At 46.4% G+C, this 27,439-nt stretch overlaps 1 protein-coding gene and 2 long non-coding RNA genes across 3 annotated transcripts in view; 2 read left to right on the top strand and 1 right to left on the bottom strand.

The window, feature by feature from the left end:
• Positions 1-21,236, top strand: part of rybpb (RING1 and YY1 binding protein b) — a 38,414-nt gene extending 17,178 nt beyond the window's left edge. Inside the window, exons 3-5 of the mRNA XM_041980810.1 lie at positions 15,384-15,689; positions 15,763-15,861; positions 19,596-21,236. Of these exons, the coding sequence (XP_041836744.1) occupies positions 15,384-15,689; positions 15,763-15,861; positions 19,596-19,845 (655 nt within the window). The 3' untranslated portion in view covers positions 19,846-21,236. The remainder of the gene's footprint in view (positions 1-15,383; positions 15,690-15,762; positions 15,862-19,595) is intronic.
• Positions 21,237-21,629: 393 nt separating this feature from the next.
• On the top strand, positions 21,630-23,096 carry LOC121636942. Its single transcript, XR_006009786.1, has 2 exons — positions 21,630-22,150; positions 22,412-23,096. It is a non-coding gene; the product is annotated as an uncharacterized LOC121636942 (long non-coding RNA).
• On the bottom strand, positions 21,961-22,333 carry LOC121636941. Its single transcript, XR_006009785.1, has 3 exons — positions 22,257-22,333; positions 22,093-22,182; positions 21,961-22,021 (listed from the first exon to the last, which is right to left on the bottom strand). It is a non-coding gene; the product is annotated as an uncharacterized LOC121636941 (long non-coding RNA).
• Positions 23,097-27,439: the final 4,343 nt, after the last annotated feature.

The raw sequence follows: 27,439 nt of genomic DNA, 5'->3' as shown, positions 1-27,439 counted from the left end.
GCAGTAGTCAATGCGTGAAATGACCAGAGCCTGGACCAGGAGCTGGGCCGTGTGTTCAGTCAGGTAGGGTCTGATCCTCCTGATGTTGTAGAGAGCAAATTGGCAAGATCGAGCAACCGAGGCAACATGGTCCTTAAAGGTCAGCTGGTTGTCTACCATGACACCAAGATTCCTCGTAGAAGACGTAGGCACAAGCGTGATGGAGTCAAGCTGCACGCTTATCTGTGGCGGTAAGGAAGGACTGGCTGGAAAGACAATAAACTCAGTCTTGGACAGATTTAACTGAAGGTGGCGATCTTTCGTCCATGCGGAGATATCAGCAACATGCTGATATTCACATTGAGACGGTTTTGTCATCAGGTGGGAAAGAAAGGAAAAGCTGAGTGTCATCTGCATAGCAGTGGTAGGAGAAACCATGAGAGTTAATGATGCACCGAGTGAGGAGGTGTATAGTGAAAAGAGAAGAGGGCCAAGCACCGAACCCTGAGGCACCCCTGTTGTCAACCCATGTGATCTGGACACGCCCCCTCGCCAAGATACTTTGAAGGATCTTCCTGTGAGGTAGGACGTAAACCACGAGAGGACAGATCCTGAGATGCCAAGCTCCAAGAGTTTGGAGAACAGTATATGATGGTTGACCGTGTCAAAGGCAGCAGACAGGTCCAGCAGTATAAGGACTGAGGATTGACCAGTGGATCTGGCAACCCGTAGGGAATCAGTAACTGACAGGAGAGCAGTTTCAGTAGAGCGACCTTGCCTATAGCCAGACTGATATGGACCTAACAGGTTGTTGTCTTGGAGGAACTGTGAGACCTGACTGAAGACGGCACGCTCTAGTAGTTTAGACATGAATGGAAGCAGTGAGACCGGCCGGTACTTTCCAGCCTGGGCTGGGTTGAGTGTGGGTTTCTTCAGCAGCGGGGGAACCCGAGCTTGCTTGAAGGTGGAGAGAAAGACACCGGATTTAAGAGAGGAGGTGATAATATGGGTTACTGCAGGTTTGATTGTAGGTAAAATGCTCTGCAGGATGTCAGAGGGAACAGGATCAAGAAGACAGGTTGTGGGTTTTGAGCTGACTAGAAGTTTAGAGACTTGGTCCTCATTTAGAGAGCTGAAGGAGCAGAGTGAGGCACCAGTAGCTGGTTTGGTAAGGCTGAGTTGGTCAGGCTCAGTGAATTGGTTACTGATGGTAGTGACCTTTTCAGTGAAGTAGGAAGCAAACATTTCTGCAGTCAGCACAGTGGGAGGCTGAGCAGGTGGTGGAGATAGAAGAGAGTTAAACGCCATGAACATGTCGTGTGTTGGGAGCATTGCGGATCTTGTTCTGATAAAAGGTTTTCTTTGCAGCCTTTAGGCTGGATGTGAAAGTTTCAAGTTTTTGCTGCTACTCAGACAAGTCAGTGTGTTCTTTTGATTTGTGCCACTTTCTCTCTGCAGCCCTGAGTCCGGCTCTGTGCTCCCTTAGAACCTCTGTGAGCCATGGACTGGGAGGGTTTTGTCTGGCTGGTTTTGACACCAGAGGACAGAGTTCGTCCAGAGAGGAGGCGAGAGAGGATCAGAGTGTTTCTGTAGCCTCATTAACAGACAGTAAGGAGAAGTCTGAGTGGGAAGGGAGGGTAGAGTAAACCTCATCAGACAGCTGTGTAGGTCTGAGGGATCTCAGGTTTCTGCGGTAGGACGCCATTTTTGGAGCCGCTTGAGTGACGTGAGGAAGGAAGACGGAGAATTTAACCAGGAAGTGGTCTGAGAGGTGTAGCGGGGTGACGGACAGGTCGGCTGTGGAGCAGTTTCTGATCAGCACGAAGTCAAGAGTTTTACCAGCTTTGTGTGTTGAAGGAGTCTGAACCAGTTTGAGATTGAAAGAGTAGATGAGAGCCAGAAAGTCAGTCGCTGTGGTTTGCCAATGTGAATGTTCATGTCTCCCATGACAATTAGTGGTGTGCCATCATCAGGAATGTCAGAGAGAATCGTGTCCATTTCAGAGACAAACTCATCTATACTGCCACCCGGAGGCGGTAAATGACCAGAATGCATGCAGTGATGGGTGTAGAGACCTTTACTGGTGATACTCAGGTGATGAGCAGGTAGCCATTGGATGGAGAGGTAAAATTCCACTTTTTAGAAATAAGAAAGCCCGTTCCACCTCCTCGTCCAGCTGAGCGAGGTGTTTGGGTAAATTCTGCATTGACAGAAAGGGCAGCTGGTGTAGCTGTGTTTTCTACACGGATCCAGGTTTCAGTCAGGGCTAGGACCTGAATGTCTGAGAGATTTATCAACGAACTGATAAATTCTGTTTTGTTCACTACAGACTGACAGTTCCAGAGACCGAAGGTAACAGAGGGTGTGACTGACGTGCATGCCATTAGAAAGGACAGGTTTTGCGGATTGCACTGTCTATGGGTGACACTAGGCCTGTCACGATAACAAATTTAGCTGTACGATAAATTTTCTCAGAAATTATCGCGATAAACGATAATATTGCGCAGAGCGCTAATGTGTCATTTTGAGACCATTCTCAACTAATATAGTGACATATGCCGTAATAATGCAAGTACACATTTTCAAAGGTCAATAAACTAAATAAATAAAAGCGCCTTTTTCACTGTTGCATCTTCAAATAAACTCCAGACAAGTAGACAAGCATGCCGGTTTTAATGACGAACCAAACTTCAGCACTTTACATCGAACAAAAACCCGTGTTCTTCTTCTGCTCTTCAAAATCTACTGCTTGTGAAACAAAGTCATTCTGCCCTCTGTTGGCCTTATAAGTAACTACAACCCAGCAGTTAGCTGGGATACCACATTCACATACGCCGGGACACCGGCCCAAAAGTTATGCGGCCCACTGGGAATCCTCCCAAACCTCTCGATTAGCCGGCATTGCTCTTAATGTGTATTTTGTCATATACGGTAGTATATAGGCTGATTCTATTTGCGTAATGTGCCTGCGGATTACAGGGGTTATTACGGTAGACCAGGAAGTGGGGGCTTTGTACTGACGTCGTAAGCTAGAAGCAGCGAAACAATAAAAGAGGAGATGCTTGCATCTGTTATTTACATATTTCAGCATGAGAATCGGAGGTTTAGCGCGAGAGCGTGAGAAGCCACTTAAATACGCAAGTCTCACGGCCATTGCGTGTTGGCAGCCGTGCAAAACAAATGCGGCTTACCAGCTCGTGCTGCAACATGCTGCAGTCAAGTGTGACACTAGAGAGATCACTCCGCAAGAAACCAGAGCGTTTAGTCGAAATACTCCATAGTGAAACCTATTGTCATACACAGTCTATGGTAAAGGGGGGACGAAAAAAAATTATCGCGGCCGGCAAACTTATCGTGCTCTTATTTTCTTATCGTTCAATTAATTGACTTATTGCTTATCGCGACAGGCCTAGGTGACACGTCTTGGTCTGTACCCATATCGGACAGGGATGGGTTTGAAGCACACTGTGCGTTAATATAGTTGTGAGGCGATTTAAGCACGTGCCCTTGCTCGGTGGACTCGCGCAGGTAGACTCGCAGGTCTTTACCCAACGTGGGCTGACGCTTCAGTGCACCATGTGTGGTAAAGTACCTGGAGCTGACACAGCTGAGCTCACTTTGCTTGATTGCACCCAGCTGAAACCGCCTCTATCTGCTTTGCCCTGAGCAGTAACCAGGGGGTGTGGCCTGCGTCACGGCCTCAACTGGTTGAAGAGAGAAGGTGCTAACGACAGACCCCACACCAGTGATGTAAACAAAAACCCGAAACCAAGACAGAAACTCAAGCAGTAACTCACCTAACTGACTGTACTAACGGTTGAGCAGCAGAACGTTCACCTGTTGAGTGTTTGCCTTCACAGAATGACTTCAGTTTTTCTGCTCCAAAATATGTCTAAAGGAAGGGCATGCTGAGCTTGTAGACCGATCACCCTGCAGCAGGCTTTCTCCTTCTGGCAAGCTCTGCCTCCACCTGTGTCTGAACTCCCACATCTAAACCTGTCTGGAGACAGATAAATATATATAAATGGGATTCCTGGACAACAAACCCTTAACTGACTGTAAGCTTAAACTTACATAGAGCCTTTTTATGGATTGTGGATTCATATGTGGATTAGGACACAGATCGGTGACCTCAGTCCAATATTTAATCTGTGAATTCTGTTGGTGTTGCAGCTGAGATGATATTAGATGGGTTCAGTCCCAGCTCTACTGAAGATTCATCTGTGGAGCCTGCAGCTACGTACGCTGCCGAGCTAACGGATTCAGAGCAGCTCTGAGCCCTGCTGCATTATTCTCCGTCCTAGTGGGAGAGGAAGGAGTGTTTCTGCCTTTAATCGAGGCTTAAAGGAGGTGTTGACACAGTGAATGCAGGTGGATGATCAGTTAGATGATTGCCTCACAATGTTTTTGCTTTTAACTTCTTTTATATCTGTTCTCTATATTCTACATATTTTATTTGTATTCTGTGTTTTGTATATCTGAAAGGTACTATATAAATGAATAAATGATTCTGTGTATTGTAGTGTTTTCCCAGCCTGTTCTTGCTTGGTGAGCATGGTCTGTGGGCGGATTCTTGTGCTCTCTCTATTCAGTCGGCCCCTGGTTTTACTCGGCCTGGCAGGAAATTATTGCTTGTCCTTCACTCAGCACTTCAAATGAAAGAGCTGTGTTAATGAGGGCTTTCCTTCGTTTCTTTATGTCGCACTCTACGTCACTCATTCACACTCTTCATTACGGTGTCTCTACAAAGCACTTGAGCTCATTGTTTTTTGCTCTGTAGAAAGAGTTCCCGCTGTCAGGCTGGCCAGCAGCTTCTCAGCTTTGGTCCTGGCTCGCCGCCTCCGGCCGGCCAGAAGAAACTGCATTTGTCTCTGACGGTTTGGGTGGAGAGCAGTCATCTAACCACGGTTGTCAAACTTACTGAATTCTGAGCTTTTAAGCATGATGATAGTTATTTCAGGGCTTCCCATGGAGAGAGTCTCCTCTCTCCCTCTGATGGTGGAATTCAGGGGCAAGCGCAGGAGGAGCTGTCAGTCATGACCTATTGTTGTACAAAGGAGGTAATGTGGTGTAAGCCGTCACAGTGGAAAACAATTCACCAGCAGGCTTTGCACACACACTGATTCCCCAGGAATATTTTGACAGCAGTGGGAGGTTGGAGCATTTTCTGCAGTGGTACACTTGGGTTTATTTCTGGTCCTGCTCCCAGTTTCATTTCCTCGTGTGCCTCGTAGATGTTTTGTGTTTGATTTAGACGCTTGACAAACTCTTATGCTTTGGCTGTGGAGCAGTTTTTAGTGACTTTGCTAAATTAAGACACACCTTCCAGAACAACTTGGAATCATTTAACCTATTCTTCACGAGCTCTTCCTGTACAGGAGGCAGCATGAGATCCTAGAATCCAGCAGATGTTAACAGACAGCAGGAAGCAGCAGCTAACATGTAGCATAGCAACATCACGGGGAGAAACTCTACCAAGCATCGGCATCCAACTCAAACACATGTTAAAAACCCCAAGAAAACCATGTGAACAGCTCTGTCCACTTTTGAGCTTCTGCTAATTTCTCCACTCATTCCTAGGATACCTTTACCCATTCCCTAGGATATCTTTACCCATGCCAAGAATATCTTTACTCATTCCTAAGATATCTTTACTCATTCCCCAGGATATCTTTACTCATGCCAAGGATATCTTGACTCATTCCTGGGATATCTTTACTCATTCCCTAGGATATCTTCATTCAATCCTAGGCTATCTTTACTCATTCCTAGATGATTTTTTTCACTCTGGAAATAGTGGGAGTCTTTCAGGATGAGGTTCCATGTTCTACCTGTGTTCCAGGTGAATCTACTCTGACAGTAAACCTTGCTTATTCTGACCCTTCTGTAGAATCTCTACAGTCATTTTCCAAATTTTTTTCTCTACAGTCATCTCACGTGTCTCAGCTTTATGTAGAGACCAGGATTATACATGCAGCCTGGGTAGTAGTGGAGATATATTACTTTATTATAAGAGAGAGAGATTGAAAGGAGCCAGATGAGGTGGCTCGGGCATCTGGTCAGGATGCCTGCTGGATGCTTCCCTGGTGAGGTGTTCCAGACATGCCCCACCGCCCTGGGAAGACCCAGGACATGCTGGACGGACTACACCTATCGGCTGGCCTGGGAATGCCTCGGGATGGATGGACGATGGATGGATAGACGGGTGGGTGGATGGGTGGGTGGACAGATGGATGGACGGACGGGTGGGTGGGTGGGTGGATGGATGGACGGGTGGCTGGATGGATGGGTGGACGCATGGATGGATTGATGGATAGACAGGTGGATGATGGATGGATGGATGGATGGATAGTTGGAAGGGTGGATGGATGATGGATGATGGATGGATGGATGGATGGATGGATGGATGGATGATGGATGGTTGGATGGATGAACTGATAAATTCTGTTTTTTATTCACTGAGGACCAACAGTTCCAGAGACCGAAGGTAGCAGAGAATGTGGCCGACGGGCATGCCCTTGGAAAGGACCGAGCCCCACACTAGCAATGTAAACAATAACCCGAAACCTAGACAGAAACTCAAGCAGTAAACTCACCGAACTGACTGTACCAACCCTGATTGAAACCAGTGCTTGTTCTGCAAATGGTCTGGCACTAACCGTAACAAATAGTGAGTCGCCGTTACAGCCGGTCATGTTTTTCTGACAAAATAAAACTAAGGGAGACACGACATCATGACGGTGGCTGAAGACAGACTGTAATATTAATAAAGTTTTGGGTGCTGCAGTGAATAAAGCTGCTCCCCTCTGCATCCACATCTCCTAAAATACGCCTCAACCTGCAGTTGACAGAGTGATGAACGCTCGTTCTGTATGCTCAAATATTTTATAAACTCACGTTATTTCTGCAGTTACTGGCTACTTAGCTAATGCTATGCTGTGTTGGGATAACAGCGATGTTGTTGCTAGCATACATGGGTAGAGCCTTAAGCTAATTTAGCACAACTTTAGCAATGCAGCATAAATAAAAAGCTGACTGACACAACGAAGCACGCGTCACTCGTCATTACACATGGCAAACAGAGTTAAACTGATACTGGAGACATGCTGAGTTGTTGATTTCACATTATTATAAACTTACCTGTCGGCAAGCTCCACTCAGCCCACTGCTGTAATGTAACCTGGCCGTAGCTACTACCTACCTCTGTTGAAAAGACGGGATGGCTGTGGGCATAAATGGCGTCATAGCTCCATCTAGTGGAAAAACGCCACAAGTACATCATTCTGCACAACTCCGACACTTAACAGCATTTACTGTTTTATGAAAAATTAAGAATAAATTGGTGTGTAATTGGCAAAACAACGGCCGATATTAGCCATTTTGAAAAGGGCTAACATCGGCCGATTTAATCAGCATGATGATAGATCGGTCGGGCCTTAGTTTAAAGTGTCACTTTGAACATGAACACGTGTATGTTGATGGCCAGAGAGTATGGAAATGGGATTTTAAATGAGTCACATAAAACTCCCCTGAGCGCTTCTACCAGCGTCTCAGGAGCGGTAGCATGTAGCTCTGTGATGGATAGCTGCCCTTCAGGTGATCTACGGAAGTTTTTCAGACATTTCTATACCATCCAGGAGGTTTACAATCCAGCCACTAAATGTAGTTTTACTCAGAGACTCTATCTGGTAAATCCACAATGATCCATGATAACAGCATTATTTATCACATTTCATCATAAAAACATCACCATCACTACTATGTTGCTAAGAGACCTCTATTTAGACCTGGACATGATGATGAAGCCACTTCCTGTCAGACTTTCCACCAATCAGAGAGCTTAGATTGACGGTAACGTCCAATCAGGAGCAGCCAAAGATCAACCAGTGAGCAGAAAGTTCTATGTGTGTGTGAAAAGAAGAAAAATAATGCTCCTCTATGGCTGGAATAAAGCCAAGAAGACGTTTCTGATGCACGGTGGCGTTGTTGTGTATCACCTGCAGGAAAAACTGAGCTTTTACATGGATGTGAAGTCATAGAAGCAGTAATAATAATAATTAAAGCTGCAAGCAGCGTTGGAGGCCCTCGCACCTCTGGCGCCGCGCCGGCCTATTGCACCGCCCCATCAGCCGGCAACCTCCCTCCTGCAGCACGACCGCTCTTGCCCAAAGCCGTATGCCCATTCTTCCAGAGCTTATCTCCATCAAGAGGTGATTTTCCTCATGAGAGGGTCAACTTGCACCTCAGCCTGTCCAGTGATGACATCTAAAGCGTTCATGACCTTGTTTCTTACAAACTGTGTTGAATTCCCAAAAACCGGTGCATGATTTCATCAAGAGGAAAATTCCACATGGTCACTGGGTGGCGCTATCGTCATTTTTTATGTAGAACCATGTTCAGGTTGGAACTCTAATGAGAACAGGAAAATATCAGCTCAATTGCTCAACTGACAGCAGGGAGAGAGCCACTTTCTGTTTCATGGCGAATGATATAACCATCACAGGAAGCCATTTTAATCATGATACTGCAAAAAGTCAGACATAGTTTCAACCATGAGTTCACAAAGGATGACATTAATGAGTTTGAATTAGTTTTACAGAGGATAAAGGGTTAAAATGGTGGGACTTCCTATTCCCAGGGGGCGGGGCTATGGCATTGACAACATCAGGAAATATAGAGGCTTTTTTGTTTGGCCTGGCATGTTATATAAATATGGCACATTTCATCAATGTCAGTCAAAGTAGTGGGTGGAGCTGATAGATTAAATATTTATAGGGGGCGCTATAGAGCCATATAACCAGCATATATCTATTTGAATCAGTTCCAGGCCTGACAACTGTCCTCCCTGCCGAGTTTAGTGGAGATCAGGAGTACATTGGGTCAGTTAGAAGTTCTTCCTGTGTCATGGCAGTGGACGCCATTCGCCATGGTTTTGCTTGGCGAGGGAACTTCAGGGTTTTTTCTGTAGTATCATGAAAGGGTTTGACCTGATCTGAAGCACTTTTGAGTGTGTGAGATTCATTCCTAAAAAGAGGGACCCCGGTGTCTGAAAAAGGCACTTCCTGTTTCAAGTGGGCGGGGCTTAGGCCAAGACCAGAAGTTGTTACATGTATCTGTTCAGGAGCAGACCCTGATTAATCACTGCAAGTGTCATATTGATTGGATGAAAATTGAGGGATTTATACTGATTAATGATGTCATGGCGTCTTATCCAAGCTTGTCATGGCACCACGGTGTCGCCGTGCAGCGTTGAGCAATGTCCAGATGACAACATCTGGACATGTAGATGTGGTCGGCTTGGAACTGAAGTGAAACATGGGCAGTTTGGTGGAGAATGAGTGTTGTATGTCAGAAATAATGGATTCTGTACATGATGGCGAAACATCAAAACTTGATGAGGCGCCACCGCTGAACGCCACCTCCTATTAGAAAATTTTCAATAACTTTTAACCACACATGCCTCTGGAGTGTTCAGACTGAGTTTGAGGTAAATACGATAAAATCTGTAGGGGGAGTTCGTTCAAATGCAAGGCAAAGAAACATGCAAAAATGACCCCAAAAATGACACTCTTTTCAAAATGGCCGACTTCCTGTTGAAGTTATCATATAGGTCCAAGAGGCTTTTTTGTACATCCTTCCAAGTTCTATCAATATGTTGGATTTCAGCCATATCGGTCAATGTAGTGGGCAGATATGATCAATTAAATATTTGTAGGGGGCGCTATAGAGCCATATTGCAATTTTTCCAGCATATGTCAATGTGGCTGAGTTCCTTCTCTGACCACGCTCTTTCGTGGTGAGTTTGGTGAAGCTCAACATTACAATGGGTCAGTTACAAGTACTTCCTGTTTGATGGCGTTGGACCACTATTCGCCATGGTTACGTTTGGCGAAGCAACTTGAGATTTTTATTGTGGTATCATGAAAGGGTTTGACCTGTTGTGAAGCACTTTCAAGTGTGTAAGTTTCATTCCTGAGAAGATGGATCCCTGCGTATGAAAAAAAGCACTTCCTGTTGGAAGTGGGCGGGGCTTAGGGCTAGTCCGGTATTGGTCATATAGATCTGTTCAGGGCTAGACCCTGAATAATCTCTGCAAGTCTGATGGGGATTGGATCAGAATTGAGGGATTTATAGTGATTTATGATGTCATGGCGTCTTATCAAAGTTCGCCATGGCGCCACGGTCTTGCCCTGCAGCGTAGAGCAACAGTTTTCACTGGATATCATCACCAACTTGTTTTCTGCTGTCTGACCCAGTTTGGACCTGGTTGTGTCCAAAACGTTAGAGAAATGGGTCTTCGAGTAAAAACCATGACTTCCTGTCGCCAAGGGGCGTGGCCAATTCATAACCCAAATATTGACATGTAGATGTGTCCAGGATGGGACTGGCATCATACAGGGCCATTTTGGTTCAGATACATTGTTTTATGTGGAAGTTATATCACTTTCGTTCTTCACGGCGAGATGTCAAACTTTGAGGCCCCACCCCCTCCATGCCCTTTCTCCTATTAGAAAACTTTCAATAACTTTTAAAGAGACATGCCTTCTGGACATCCTGAGCTATTTTGGTAGCGGTACGATGAAATCTCTAGGAGGAGATAGATTTTAAAAATGTCAGTAAAACGCCAAAATAGCGACTTTGACCCAAAATGGCCGACTTCCTGTTGGTTTTAGGCTGTTACTCCAAGAGGATTTTTCATTCGCCCGAACATTTAGAATACATATGGCGATTTTCATAAAGATTGATGACGTGCGGTGGCGGGGCATTATAAATAGGTGGCGCCCGAACAGTCCCGAGCACCCCAAAATACGTAAATTTACGCATTCCCTTGGGGGGGTACGCAAAATTAGGAGCGTTTTCGCGCATGTTCAGGTCCCCTAAAATGCAATTTACTTTTAAGAAGAAGAAGAAGGAAGAAACGGAGCAATTACAATAGGCCTTCGCACCGCCTTCGGTGCTCGGGCCTAATAATAATAATAATAATGCATTTTATTTCTATGCGCCTTTCAAACACCCAAGGTCACCGTGCACAAAAAGAAAAAATAAATAAAAAGACAATAAAAATATAAATTAAAGCCGCAAGCGGCATCCATCGGGTCCGAGCGTCCTGGACCCCGCCACCCGTCTCATACACCTGTTCCTAGCATGGTAGGTAGCCTGGTAACATGGTAGGTAACATGGTAAAACACGCAGCTGAGAATCTGAAATGTTGAAATACCAAGTTAGCATTTTTTGCTAGCATGCTAATTTGCTAGCTAACATGCTATGTTGCCATGACAACAGGTGGTGTAATGCGTTAAGGACCCAACCTGTATGAATCCTGTCAAGTTTGGTGCAGTTCCCATGTATTCCTATGGAGATATGAGCAAACCGTGTTTCATGGCGAGAAGGCTTTTTTCGTCGGTTGCCACGGTAACACGGTTTTTCCTATTAGAAAGATTTGAATAGCGTTTGGTCCCCAACTTGTCAGGAACGTTCCCACCAAGTTTGGAGTCAGTCGGACGAATACCCTTAGACTAGTTCGTTCAAATGGCAGTGAAATCCAAGATGGCGGACGCCCCGTTGCCATGGTAACAGGTGTTTGATTGACTTCTTTGCTGGACATGGGGTGTGACACGAATGAATCCTGTCAAGTTTGGTGCAGTTCCCATGTATTCCTATGGAGATATGAGCAACCGTGTTTCATGGCGAGAAGGCTTTTTCCGTGGGTTGCCACGGTTACACGCTTTCTCCTATTAGAAAGATTTGAATAGCGTTTGGTCCCCAACTTGTCAGGAATGTTCCCACCAAGTTTGGAGTCGGTCGCACGAATACCCTTAGACTAGTTCGTTCAAATGGCAGTGAAATCCAAGATGGCGGTCACCCCGTTGCCATGGCAACAAGTATTTGTTTGACTTCATTGCTGGACTTGGGGTGTGACACGTATGAATACTGTGAACTTTGGTGCAGATCCCATGTTTTTCTATGGAGATATGAGCAAACCGTGTTTCATGGCGAGAAGGTCATTTTCCGTCGGTTGCCACGGTAACATGCTTTCTGCTATTAGAAAGATTTGAATAGCGTTTGGTCCCCAACTTGTCAGGAACCTCCCCACCAAGTTTGGAGTCAGTCGCACGAATCCCCTCAGACTAGTTCGTTCAAATACGATGTGTGTAAAGTGCAAAAAATGGCAAAAAAATGGCCGCACCCGCCAAGATGGCGGGCAACCCGTTGCCATGGCGACATGTGTTCGATTGACTTTTTTGGTCGACTCGAGGTGTTACACGTGTGTGCCGAGTTTCGTTTTCCTACGTCGAAGTAGACGTTCCTGGACCCCATTCATTGGGGTATTTTTTTGACTTCTAGGTGGCGCTGTTGAGCCACTTTTTCATTGAAGTGTATGCGGACCTTAGAATATCGCGATTTTCGCCGGGCTTGACATGTGTGCCAAGTTTCACAACTTTTCATGGGTGTTTAGGGGGTCATATTTGGGGTCGAAGCGCTTAGGAGGAGTATAATAAACATTTCAGGAACAATAGGGTCTCGCCATACTTTGTATGGCTCGGACCCTAATTAAATAAGAGTTAAAAGAGATAATGGACATTGATATAAAAATTACACAAAACAGTCAGTATACATGGGTTATAGGGAGTATGCCAGTTTTAAACAGGTGGGTTTTGAGTGCAGATGTGAATGATGGAAGGGAGTTGATGTTCCAGATCTCGGATGGAAGTGAGTTCCAGAGCTGAGAGACGGGCAGAGGGAACAGTAAGGTGAATGGAAGAGGATGACCTGAGAGCACGGGAGGGAGTGGCAATATGGAGGAGATTAGACAGATAAGGAGGGGCCAGATGGTGAATACCTTTGAAAGTGAGGACCAGTAACTTATAGTTAATTCTGTATTTTATTGGGAGCCAGAGCCAGTAAAAAGCATTTCCTCTAATTTTCCTCCTCGTTCCATGTTTCACATGAGCGGTTGTGCCTGTAAATGCGGCCCAAACCTCCGCATTGAGCAGCTTTCAGTCACCATGTACATGTTCATTACCACCGTCAGCTGGTTTGATAACAATGGACACAAATGGCTCAAAATAAATAGTGTTAAATAGTGTTTGGAAACACTGGTCAGCTGTGGTGTTTTTATATCACAGCCACATGCTCCCATTAGTCAAAGTGAAAATGTAGGTTTGCAGTAACAGACCAGGTTGTCTGATTCATCATCGTTATACAGATTATTATTCACTCATTTAACATGTTTGATTAAAGTTAACCAGGAGGAGGACTTCTGATATTCAGCATGAAAAGTAATTAAACTGAAAATGGAATCTGGGTCTGTTGATGGGAACATGCATGGGAAGGCTCGCCAGGGCCAGGAGTAGGAGACACACCGCCTGTAGCTGCTAATGGATCCAATTAACAAGCCGCGCCTCCTCCGGATTCACCACCAGCTGTTTGTTCCTCCAGGAGATGCTCGCCTGTAATAGATCACAACAGCAGGCAACTACATGCAGGACCCGCTGATTCCCGCCATGCGGAAAACGCAGATGAAGGAAAGCTGGAATTGACTGTAAAACACGGAACGTGGTGGAATTGTTCGTGTGAGAGTGTGTGATGCGTTTCCTGTTGATATCAGTTTTTGATGGCGTCAGAGCCAAATGAAGAAGAAAATCCTGACGACTCACTTATTTTGACCACTGCAGCTTCCCGTCCGTGTGACGTAGCTGGCAGGAAGTCCCTGCAGGGGGGCTGGAATCAGAGCTTTCAGTCTATACAGCAGGGGTGTCCAACGTACAGTGCGGGGGCCAGAACCGGCCCGTGTGAATGTGTGTGTGATTGTGTGTTTCAATGTGTGTGTGATTGTGTGTTTGAATGTGTGTGTGAATGTGTGTGTGACGTATGATGTAAAGCTCTGTATAAATAGACCGTTTACATGTGGAAAGTACACGTATGTGCATTTAAAATAACTTCTCTGTGAAAAAGTTGCTGATCACGGTGTAAAAACTGGATTTTCTCTTCCTACCTGGAACAGTGCTGGTTTATAGATGAGCAAATATTATTTAAACTTATTTTTCTACAGAAATTTACGGTTGTTTGTTAAGGAAAGTTCATTAATTACGTTCCTGTTCATCTTTCTACTAAAATAAAAGGAAGCATCAGGAGTTTTTATAGGTTTTTATGCTGTTATTTTACCGCCCATCTGAGACCAGGTGGATCCCCCTACACCCGCTACAGAGCCCTGGGGGTGGAGAACCCTGAAACTCTGAGGTTAGGCAGTCAGCCAGTGGTCTGAAAGCCAACTCACCCCTGGAATCCTTCATGTTGGAGCTTTGCAGCTTGTTTGATGCATTCGATTTAAGGGAATGACGTTACATCCCAGCTAAGAGCGTTCTTTGTTTTGCTTGTGCTGTCTTTACAGAAGCGTATTGAACCGTTGTGTGGAAACGATCACAGAAGGACTTTGAAGGAAAACCTAGAAAAGTTCGGACTGTGTTTTATTGGATGAAAAAGAGAGCGTTTGTTTTCATGTTTCTCACGTGTGCAACTTGCTTTTGTTTATGTAGATGAAGTTTATGCTGGGATAAACCGTGGATTTGTTGGACATCTTTACTGGGGAAGTCGGGGTTGGTGAACTTGCCTCCACTTTCCCAGTCGGATATCCGACTTAAAGGGGTGTTTATGTTGTATTACATACATGTATGGATACATGTAGTACAAATCGAGCGCACCATCTGTCTTTAGTGTTGCTCAGATCAGCAGACTACTGGTATTCTGCTGGTCTGGTCTGGTCTTTTCTGGTCTGGTGGACCCTCCTCTGCTCCCCCTTCCTGCTAACGTGTAGCTGTGGAAATGTTGATTGTGTTCAGCTTCTAGCTTTGTTTGCAGGCGGAGCTGTTCATGTTTATAAGCAGTGGCTTTCTCCTCATCGTGCTTTCACATTTACCGGCTGCAGTGTGAGGAAGACTGCCCTCATCCTTCCTCATCCCGCCTCCCATCCCCAGATGCTGCCAGCTGCTGTCCATGATGTTGCAGGATGTTAAGGCCTTGTTGATCTGCCCAGGTGATGGAGGAAGATGTGCTGCTGCAGATGGTCAGAGGCTGTGATCATGTGTGTTCGGCTACTCGAGGTCATCAACACGTCTGACTGAATCTCTGTCTCTGGCAAACAGGGCAACCCAGCCGGTAATCAGATTAGAGGACCTAAGCGACATGCTGCAAATGTTCCACCCTGTGATCTTGTGCATTTAATTCATTACAGCCATGAGTTAATGAGATCAGCACTAAAACAGAGGCGCCCCCCCCCACGTAGCGGCTGCACCAGCTCTGCACCTCTCTGCTACTAGCCGCCTCCGTTCAGATGTATGGCCGCAGTCAGCTCACTGCTCCACTACACGACTAATCCATGTTTGTGCCTCCAATCTTCTCCACAGGAAACCCAGGATAAACTCTCAGCTGGTTGCCCAGCAGGTGGCCCAGCAGTACCCGATGCCTCCCCCAGCCAAGAAGGAACGGAGGGAGAGAAGCGAGCGCACGGACAAGGAGCGCCCGGAGGTGGAAGGAGAACGAGCTGCCGGAGAGGGACGCCCGGAGGGAGAGCGTCCAGATAGAGTAAGACCCGAAGGGGACGACCCCGAGGTGGTCAAGAGCGACAAGGAGCAGCCCATCAAAGACAAGCCAGACAGAGAGAAGGACATCAGCCTGCCTGTAACGAAGAAGCCCAGCAGCAAAAAGACCAGGTGGGTGCAGGTATCCTCACATCCTGTCTTCATCTCTGCCACCTCAGTCCTTACCTCTCATTTTTTCCTTCAGACCCAAATCAGACAGCCACCAGAGTCCACCCAGTGACAAACAGAGCATACAGTCTGGAAAATCAGCAGGCAAGACCAACAAGAACTCTCACATTTCCAGGTATGTTCCTCCCTCTCTGACCTGACTGGGAAACACTAAACGTCCTCTCAGTCGTTCTCACGCCTCATGGCACTAGATGAATGGGCCAGTTTAGGGTAACGGCCCCCACAGAGGGGGAAGCCCCACCATGTTGCACAGCAGCAGGATTCAGTTAGAATGAGGACATTTTTTAGGATGTAACAACAAAACATTTTCATCCACACTTTTAATGAAGTTGAATAAACTTTTCATGAAGTTTCGGAACATATGCAACATGCTGCAGATCTTCCAGGTGGAGGCGTGAACAGAAAGGAGTCTGTTCCAGGTTAAATGTTTTATCTCAGAGGTCACTAACAAGGTGACCGCGGTCCGAATCCGGACCCAGAACCTGTCCCACATGGACCCGGAGGTAAAATGTAAAATCTGACCGGGTGCTTTTACTTTAACTGGTGCAACTTTTGCAGCCTTCATGGTGGTGGTCAGGAAACATGCGGACCAATTACACGCGAGGTAAGCCATCCCACGTGATGCCCTCAGCCAATCAGTGTGTGAGGCTCCCGGCGCGGCGTTAAACTGCAGCTAGATCAGACAAAGCCGGGATAAAGACGACTGCACCGGTGAAAGGCAGCAGAGTTGCTAAATCTGCGTGTTATCAGCGACTTTGGGCTGGTTTTTCTGTCAAGTTTGCTGCAAATATGATCAGTTGTGGGTTTTTGGGCCTGTTTTTTCTGAGTGTAGCTGCTGATTTGGGCTGGTTAAAACCCTCCTGCTCCTGTTAAACCCCCTGATTCTCTCACAGCTGTCCACAAGATCTTATGTTAGAAGAGTCCAGACTAAAAGAAGAGGATCTAGGTCACAACTTCTGATTGCCATCAGAATGTACCTGCACTTCACTCAAGACTTCATGCAGAGAAATGCACGCTATCATATATATATATATATATATATATATATATATGTATATGTATATATATATATATATGTATATGTATATATGTGTGTGTGTGTGTGTATATATGTGTGTGTGTGTGTGTATATATATGTGTGTGTGTGTGTATATATATGTGTGTGTGTGTGTGTGTGTATATATATGTGTGTGTGTGTGTATATATGTGTGTGTATATATGTGTGTGTATATATGTGTGTGTATATATATGTGTGTATATTAACATCAACAGATATCTGAGATGTCAACTTTAGGAACATTTAGAGCGACTCCGCTGGATTTAACGCTTCATCAGGACATTTAAGAAGTCCTGAGAGTTTCCATCACAGCGTTCCTGGCTGGGAATCTGGGGAAGGGTTAGGGTTAACCCTAACTCTCTTCTATCTCCACCACCTGCTCACCCTCCCACTGTGCTGACTGCAGAAATGTTTGCTTCCTACTTCACTGAAAAGATTGCTACCATCAGTAACCAATTTTACCTACAATCAAACCTGCAGTAACCCATATTATCACCTCCTCTCTTAAATCCGGTGTCTTTCTCTCCGCCTTCAAGCAAGCTCGGGTTCCCCCGCTGCTGAAGAAACCCACACTCAACCCAGCCCAGGTTGGAAAGTACCGGCCGGTCTCACTGCTTCCATTCATGTCTAAATTACTAGAGCGTGCCGTCTTCAGTCAGGTCTCACAGTTCCTCCAAGACAACAACCTGTTAGGTCCATATCAGTCTGGCTATAGGCAAGGCCGCTCTACTGAAACTGCTCTCCTGTCAGTTACTGATTCCCTACGGGTTGCCAGATCCACTGGTCAATCCTCAGTCCTTATACTGCTGGACCTGTCTGCTGCCTTTGACACGGTCAACCATCATATACTGTTCTCCAAACTCTCGGAGCTTGGTATCTCAGGATCTATCCTCTCGTGGTTCATGTCCTACCTCACAGGAAGATCCTTCAAAGTATCTTGGCGAGGGGGCGTGTCCAGATCACATGGGTTGACAACAGGGGTGCCTCAGGGCTCTGTGCTTGGCCCTCTTCTCTTTCCACTATACACCTCCTCACTTGGTGCATCATTAGCTCTCATGGTTTCTCCTACCACTGCTATGCAGATGACACTCAGCTTTTCCTTTCTTTCCCACCTGACGACACAACGTCTCAATGTGAATATCAGCATGTTGCTGATATCTCCGCATGGATGAAGGATCGCTACCTTCAGCTAAATCTGTCCAAGACTGAGTTTATTGTCTTTCCAGCCAGTCCTTCCTTACCGCCACAGATAAGCGTGCAGCTTGACTCCATCACGCTTGTGCCTACGTCTTCTACGAGGAATCTTGGTGTCATGGTAGACAACCAGCTGACCTTTAAGGACCATGTTGCCTCGGTTGCTCGATCTTGCCGATTTGCTCTCTACAACATCAGGAGTATCAGACCCTACCTGACTGAACACACGACCCAGCTCCTGGTCCAGGCTCTGGTCATTTTACTCATTGACTACTGCAACTCCTTACTGGCTGGCCTGCCTGCATGCTCAGTTAAACCTCTGCAGATGATCCAGAACGCAGCAGCACGTCTGGTCTTCAACCAGCCCAAAAGAGCTCATGTCACTCCGCTGCTAATCGCTCTCCACTGGCTTCCAGTTGCAGCGCATCAGATTCAAAGCTCTGCTTCTGGCTTACAAAACAATAACCCAAACGGCTCCGGTCTACCTCCACTCCTTAATCCAGAGCTACACTCCCTCTCCACAGTTACGCTCTGCCAGTGAAAGACGCCTAGTGCTCCCACCACAAGGTGGCGCTACATCAGTAGCTAGACTCTTCTTTTCTGTTGTTCCCCGGTGGTGGAACCATCTACCAAACTCCGTCCGATCCGCAGAGTCCTTTTCCACTTTTAAAAGCAAGCTAAAGACTCAGTTGTTTAAGGAGCATTTCCACACTTAGCTTAACTCTTCTACTCAGAATGAGGTAGAAAGATTTGTCCAGATCTTTGGATCAGCCAGGTACTGAAGAAGCTGCTGCACTTATGCCCAAGATGATGATGATGTTTAATGAAATCGTAATCTTGTAATTAAACAAAATGACTTACAAAAAAAACCACAAAAAAAAAAAAAATTAGCCCTACCTCCAGCCCTACGTGACAGCACCTGGTCCACCTGGACTCCAGCAGTCTGACGACCACTTAATGATGACGTCCATCTTGTTTGAATTCTTGCTTGTGTTGTTCTTACTTTCAAATGTAAGTTGCTTTGGATAAAAGCGTCTGCTACATGACTGTAGAATAGAATAGATTATTACAGTAATCTGATTACTCCCAGGTAACTGAGTTTAACTGTCTAGTAAATGCACTCAGTGTTTTATAAAATGTTAATCTCAGAAGGTCAGGGGGCGGCGTTGCTCTGTGGGTCATATTGTAGTCCGAGAGTTTCCAGTTCAATCCTCATGTTGAGGTGTCCTTGAGCAAGACACTGAACCCCAAACTGCTCCTGATGGGTCGTGGTTATCGCCTTGCGTGGCAGCTTCCGCCACCTGTGTGTGAATGTGTGTGCGCAGCGCTACAGACCATTTACCATTTTAATAATAGCTGGTGTTACACAGTTAGCTGGAAATGAATCGATATTGAATCAGATTTATTCTATAATCAAAATAGGCTGCTGTGAATCGAATGGATTCAGGAAATTAGTGATGATACCTGGCCCTAGTCCCAACCCAGGCCGGGCTGGGATTCCACGGTCCACCAGGTAGTGACCTCTGCTGGACAGACTGTGCTACTGCACACATTGGGGTATTTTTGCTGCTAACATGCCTTTTGTATTTTTTGCACAGACCCAAACTGAAGAACATCGACCGGAGCACCGCCCAGCAGTTGGCCATCACCGTGGGGAACGTGACGGTGATCATAACGGACTTTAAGGAGAAGACCCGCTCCTCATCCACATCCTCGTCCACCATCACGTCCAGCATCGGCTCCGAACAGCAGCACCAGAGCTCCGGCTCCGAGAGCATGGACAAGGGCTCGTCGCGCGCCTCCACCCCGAAGGGGGATATCTCTGTGGGCCACGACGAGTCATTCTGAGACCCCCCCCCCCCCCCAAGCATCCTGATCCCTCTCCCCCTCACCAAATGTTTCTGGACACTATGGATCCCATAAGGGGAGAGATGTCACCATTCCCATAGCTACCCTGCTTCCATCCCATGATGAACCCTGGATGCTAAGAGGAGTTTTCTGGCTGAGAGGAACAATACGATGCTGCGTTCAGGGACACAACACCCTGCACAATGCTGCGTTCAGGGACACAACACCCTGCACAATGCTGCGTTCAGGGACACAACACCCTGCACAATGCTGCGTTCAGGGACACCAACACCCTGCACGGGGAACTTCCCTTGTGGTTACATTCATGGTGTGGGCGAGGCGAGCTGGACTACACGGAGTAACCCCCTCCCTAACGGTAGCATCCGGACACTTGTATGTATTGTTTTATATTTGTACGTGGATGTGAGGCCAAGTTTCTTTCTGTTTGTTCTGTTTTTGTAAAGAAAAATTCTCCGCTGGGCACAATAACCACCACCGTTTTAGTAACTATTACCTTATTTATTACCTGTTGCACCTGTATACTTTGATATTCTCCTTATGTTCAAGCTTTGCCGTGTAGCTCTGCTGGTTGATCGTTCCTTCACTCTTTCTATTGAAAATGTTAGGCTAACACACACACACACACACACACACACACTGGTGCTAGAAACACTGTGAAGCGGTTTAGCAGATCTGGGCTGCTGATGAATCAACACTGTCTCCCTGAACGCGTCGGAGGCGGAGGCCAGGTCCTCGTCCTCCGCCAGGTCCTCGTCCTCCTCTAGACTCGGGTTGAGCTGGCTCTGCAGAGCTCACGGCCTGAACTGTACAGTGTCGGCTGTCGTGTCAAACACTAAAAATCTGTTATTTCCTGAATTCTGTAACTCAGTGTTGAGTTTTTGTGGCAGAAGTTTGAGCCATAGTTTTGTCTTTCTTCTTCTGGCGACTGAAGGATGCAGCTCCGCTCGGTGAAACCAGATGTCCCTGAAGGCAACGTTGAATCTTCATCCTCTCAACACAGGAAACAAGTTCGAACAACCACAACTCACCTGACTTGTTTGTTTTTATTTGTATTAATTTAAGACTCCTGTCACTGAAGGCAAAGAAATATTACAGTACTTAATGAAATACAGTCGTCCTTTGGATTTCCTAACAGCGAGGTTTATGTAAGGGGTTTTAATTTCACCTTAGCTGATAGTAGACCAACATAATTTCCTTTTAACTGTATGAAATTGTATAAAGAATAAATGTGTATATGATATCTTAGTTTTATTTATTGAAGGACCAAAGGAATTTCATAATGACATGATACATAGAAAAATAACGATTTGAAATGCAATTATCTAATGTGTGAGATGAATAACAGTTTAAATAAAGACTAATATAATCCATGTAAGTGGTGTTCTTATTGTCCACTCATCTCTGCACACGAGGCCGTCGAACTGCAAGCCGAGTGGGATAAAACCAGCAGCTCAGTGGTTGTTGTCTGGTAGGCGTGAGAAGCTGTCTGGACGTGGATGGCAGCTCTTCAGACTTAGTAAAAACCTCCACTCTGCTGGACTGTGACAGTCCCATACATTACAGTCCCAGGTCAGGCTGGACTGGGACGGTCCCGTACCCGTGTCCCTGGTCAGGCTGGACTGGGACAGTCCCGTACCCATATCCCTGGGTCAGGCTAAGCTAGCATCCCCTCTGCAGGGGATAATCTTGTGTTTTCAGCAGCGTTTCTGGTCTGAGAGCTTAGAGCTGTAGTTTACATGTAGTTCTCTTTCCTGAAAGAAATGTGGGAGCTGAGGGACTGCTGGACTTGCTGAGAGACTTGCTGGACTTGGTGGATTTGCTGAGGGACTGCTGGACTTGGTGGATTTGCTGAGGGACTGCTGGACTTGCTGAGGGACTGCTGGACTTTCTTGACTTGCTGAGGGACTTTCTTGACTTGCTGAGGGACTGTTGGACTTGCTGAGGGACTTGCTGGACTTGCTGAGAGACTTGCTGGACTTGGTGGACTTGCTGAGGGACTGCTGGACTTTCTTGACTTGCTGAGGGACTTTCTTGACTTGCTGAGGGACTGTTGGACTTGCTGAGGGACTTGCTGGACTTGCTGAGAGACTTGCTGGACTTGGTGGATTTGCTGAGGGACTGCTGGACTTGGTGGATTTGCTGAGGGACTGCTGGACTTGCTGAGGGACTGCTGGACTTTCTTGACTTGCTGAGGGACTTTCTTGACTTGCTGAGGGACTGTTGGACTTGCTGAGGGACTTGCTGGACTTGCTGAGGGACTGCTGGACTTGGTGGACTTGCTGAGGTACTGCTGGACTTGGTGGACTTGCTGAGGGACTGCTGGACTTGCTGAGGGACTTGCTGAGGGACTTGGTGGACTTGCTGAGGGATTGCTGGACTTGCTGAGGGACCTGCTGGACTTGCTGAGGGACTTGGTGGACTTGCTGAGGGACTTTCTGGACTTGCTGAGGGACTGCTGGACTTGCTGAGGGACTTGCTGAGGGACTGCTGGACTTGGTGGACTTGCTGAGGGACTGCTGGACTTGCCAGACTTGCTGAGCCAGAGGGGAAAATGTCCTGACTCTGCTTTGGTGTTTCTGCCTTACCTGGAACCACATTCACTCCTACACCGAACATTCCTTCAGGTTTGGACCGAAGGCCGTCTGCCGAGTCTGCGGATTATTGCTGTAAATAGAATTTTACTGAATGAGACGAGTCTTTGTTCCTCCCGCGCAAGCAGTTCTGTTCTTGTGTGCGACCAGTAACCTTAATTTACTGTGTAAAGATGGTTACATATTCTAGCTTGTTTGTTCCAGACCCAGATATAAATGCTTGTTTACTTTCTGTATATCCTTAAACGTGAACTTCCAGTTAAGTGTATTATACAAACTCTTTTCTTCCTGTAACGATGTCTTGTACAATGCTTTTAAAGTTATTGCTCGCTTTAAAAAAGAAAAGACAAAAAAGAAATAGGGACAGAAGGAAAATCCATCCTGGTTTGGTCCAGTTTGATTATTTTCTTTTGTTTTGACTCCTGGCTGATGTGTTTCCTCTTGTGAAATGGTCACATTATGTTCCTGATGTGGAAATGCAGCATTTTCAGCAGCTCCTTGTCTAGATGAAGATGTTAACTACATGTTTCTGGCATGTGCACGGCTTCTAGGCTAACCCATCATCCTCCCTCTGCTGCAGATACAAATGTCTATGAATTTTGCTTGTAGTTTTTCACAAATAAAACTGTCAAAGTTCCACTATCTGCTGCACCGTCTGGCGTCCGTTAATAACGTGTTGCACATCATGCGTGTTTACAGACTCCACACGGGTTCATGTCTTCCGTTTCCGGCTCAGGTGAAGGGACGGAGCTGGACGTCCCACTGGTGTGCGACGTCCCGGGGACACTCGATTGTCCTCTGATGAAACAAGACTGGAGGGACCTCAGCTGGAAATCTCTGTCCCTGCAGGGCTGGTAGCCTCCAGCTAACATGCAGCTCTGAGGCTGGACGCTGTCCTCCGTCACACCTCCTCCTGTAATGCATGTCTGGTCAAACCTGCTAAACGTGGCTGAATCTGAGCAGTTAGTCAGAAATGAGGAACGCCGTATCGGGACGACATGCAGGCTGCCACCCTCCTGTTTTCCGGCCTGGATCAGGCCTTTTTATGTGTCAGTGGTGGCTTTTCTTTGGCAGCTTTCTCTCTGAAGGGTTTGTTCTGCTTGATGCCTGCAGAGCTCCTTTTGACTCCAGCAGCTTCCACATCTCTCACCTGCTCATCATGGAGAAATAAAACAGAAAAGAAAGAGACTCCTTATCACTTTATGGAGTCCAGGTCTTTGAATGCATCACTGACCTGTAGAGTAGCTGATGTGCCGTCTGTGCTAACAAGGTCGTTTCTTATTATTTGTGCTGTTTCTACATTTTCATCCATAAAATCAACCTCTTGAATTGACGCTTCTATAAGCTCTCACTTGCCTAAAAGCATCGATTTGCTCACAGATCTGCAGACCAGTAAAGAGTTTAGAAAACTGGGACCTTTCAAGATAAAACGGTGAACTTAAATGCAAGTAAAGAGCCTGTGTGTACTTTCTTTTCAGCATTAACTTCACGTTATAATTTAAATGCATCAGGCGTCGGTGTGAACAGCCCTGAAGACGCATCCCGCCTCCGGCGCGGAACTGACGTCCTGCTTTTCTGTCAACCGCCACTGTTCAGACGAATCTGAGGTCTGATCTGTGCTGCTCAGACTGTCACAAAAGCATCAGGTCACATATGGGCATACCTGTCGGGTTTGGGCCACCTTTGCCTGCAACACGAACAGAGCTGAAGACGTTATTTGCTCCAGTCTCCTTGGTTCCGTCTACAGAAACAGATGAGACAGTTTGTTTTCCTGTCGCGGTGTCATCTGTAACCCCCCCCCCCAGGTCACATTACCACCTCAATGCTTAAAGAAATGTTCAAAGAAATGTACCACGAGATGGTCTTTAGTTAATTGGCTGCTACTTCGTTAACTAGTTGAAATCGTGTCAGTGGCATAAAGACTCGGCTGCTCTGCTTCTGTCTGAGCAGCAACACCCATGTTAGGATGCTTGTGGACTTCAGCTCAACCTTTAACACTGTTCTCCCGGACCTGCTGGTCCTGAAGCTCCACAACCTGGTCTACCAGCATCACTCTGCACCTGGATCAGGGACTTCCTCACCTTCAGGTCCAGGTGGTGAGGAAAAGGAAGTCAGCATCTTCACCGCTGATCCTCACCGCTGGAATGCTGCAGGGTTGTGTGTTCGGCTCCACCCTCTTCACCCTCTTCACACAGGACAGCTCAGCCAACCACCCACCACCACGGCTGGGAAGTCTGCAGACGATCCCACCGTGGTGGGTCTCATATCCAACAATGATGAGACCTACAGAGAAGAGGTCCAGAGTCTCACAGAATGCTGGTCCAGGAACAATCTGGTTCTTATCAACAAGACCAGGGAGGTCCTAGTAGATTCCAGGAGGTCCAGGAAGACTCTGCACGCTCCTCTCTTCATCCACGGAGAGGCAGTGGAGCGAGTGGACAGCATGAAGTTCCTGGACATCCACATTTCCTCTGACCTCTCCTGGACTGAACACTTCCACCTGGTGAAGAAGCCTAACAACAGCTCCTCTTCCTCAGGAAGGTGAAGTGACGGGACTCTCTTCTTAGCTGCTGGTGAACTTCTACAGAACCTCCATGGAGAGCATCCTGTGTCTCAGAGTGACGGTACGGCGGCTGCACAGGACCAGAGGTCTCAAACCGATCCAGCTTGGTACCTGGTGTCAGACATGATCTGGTTCATGGAGGCTCATCGCTGGCTTCGGGGGATGAACGGGTGCATTGATAAAATACTTTAGCGGTTTTACTGTGTTACTAGTCCAACACTTACAGTACTGTTGTAAATATTTTATTTCATATGCTTTTTATTGTTGGGCACAAAGTTCAAGTTAAAGTTGTTTGCAAGCACAAAACAGCTTAATCATTAGAATTCCTATAGAGTGTCAAACAGATAATTGCTTAAGGAAGAAGCTCCCATAAACATAGGAAACAGCTTTGTACGTATTACATTAAGAAAAGAGCTACTTTGGGGAACAAAGATTGGAAGCTAGAAAAAAGGGGGGGTCCTGAAACTTCTGCTAAGATGTAGTGAAAAACAACTAAGGCCGGAGTCATTTAAAAGCCAACACCTGGGCGTGTCATACTATGACCCAGTGACAAAAATGCAGCAGTGAGGGCTATGTTTACTCAACAGGTCCTGGGAAAGACTGCTGAACGAAAAGAGGAACCTTTGACTAAGAGACCAGGCCCCCAGGAAGAGAGAGGAGGAGCACCGCCCATGCACAATACACATTAACATGAATTTGCATAACATGCATTCACATAATCACACGCGTTGTAACAGTATGAAGAGGAGGATTATTAATGATAGGCAGGTCTTAAGAGATATGTTTTGCTTTCTTTTTGCTGGCTAAACAAATAATTGTCAATTCTACTCAATCTCTGGTGTTTTCTGCCTTTCTTTAAAAGTGGATTTTTAAACAAACTCCTTCTGATATAATTTTAACAGGTTGTGGAAAAAATTGCACCCTACAGTACTCACACACATGCACACACCCCTCCACGGCACTCACACCCCTTTGTGCTGCGTAGCTGTGGTCGTTCAGAGATGAGATGTTTACAGCCAGATATGGAACTATTGACCTCTGTGGTTTATTTCTCTTGACATGATCATGATAAAAGCCATGAAGACGTCTCAGACGGACTGAGGGAGCTCGGCTTTAGTCATGACTCCTCAGCACGTCAGTGAGCATCACTCAGACACAACACATGATGATAGACTTCAGCTTAGCTGGTGGAAAGCTGTCAGCCAGATTTTTAACGCTGCCACCTCCTCATCCGTCGCACAGATCAAACTTCCCAGTAAAACGAAGCATTTATTGAGCTGCAGTGGAAAATAAATCTGCAGAACCTCACCTCTTTCTTGCAGCCCAAGACGACGTTTTCTTCTACAGCTGCTGCTTCTTTTCCTTCCATTTTGTGCCAAGAGCTTAACAGAAAAACAGAAGTTCTCCTTGTAGACGATCGGACCCCCTCAGTGTTGAAGCATCACAGAGTGCCCCTAACCCTTGTCAGGATGATGCAGGATAATGAGCACCATTTAAATCCCTGATCCAGTATTTGTGCACACGTTGAGGAGGCCTGGCTGAGTCTGTGCATAATGAGCACCACTGAAAGGCAGAGTTAACATGACTGGTGATGCAGTAAATTATTGATGAACCTTGGAGCCCTGCTGGGAGGCTTGTAAAAAAGCCTGGAGGTCAAAAACTCAGATTTCTGTCCCAGCTGGTCCTCAGGGCCTGTTCGCTCGCTGCTTCCTCACTATTTATACATCACGTACTTTAACTAAATTACGCTGGCTGCTGCAGGCTTTATTTGCCTTTCACTGGGATATTTCTTTTTAACCTCAGAATTTAACACAGGAATTAGGAGATTATATTGTCTTCGTTCTGATAAATCCCTGTAATTGCAGCATGGGGATGTTGCGGATCCTCCACAGCTTTAGCTCTCGGCCAGATGCTCCATCTTCTCTCCCTTAATAGGGGTGCATTACTTCATCATTTAGCCTAATTACTGCTGAACAAATGCTTTCCCGCGGCCTGTCAGCCTGTATTGTGTAATCATTCTTGGCCTACTCACTGAACTCCATGTTTTAAGTATGTGATCTGTACAACATTCACCCTGCTTAATAATTAATGGGATCAAACAGTGCGGGATGCACCATCCATTTAATCTGTGCTGCAGAGCCCAGTGAAGCCAGCGGGAGGCAGAGGAGGCCGAAATGGAGTCAGGATAAAGGAATGAAAGTTCGAGCTGATCCAGCCAGACAGCAACACGTCCTAATGCAGTTCTTTCCAACCTAGGCTCCCCAAAGAGCACAGGGGGTCCGGCAGGACTGTTCAGAGCATGTCCACATGGAGACGAGTTGAAGTTTTTTATTTTTAGACATTTCAGTCACATGGAAGCATGAAAACACGACCCAGGTCCCGAAGTGAAAACTTATTAGGCCACACGTTGTTCATCCAA

This window comes from Melanotaenia boesemani, chromosome 3 (assembly GCF_017639745.1).
Source record: "Melanotaenia boesemani isolate fMelBoe1 chromosome 3, fMelBoe1.pri, whole genome shotgun sequence".
NCBI classification, from domain to species: domain Eukaryota; kingdom Metazoa; phylum Chordata; class Actinopteri; order Atheriniformes; family Melanotaeniidae; genus Melanotaenia; species Melanotaenia boesemani.
This window is presented reverse-complemented; position numbering and strand designations above follow the sequence as displayed.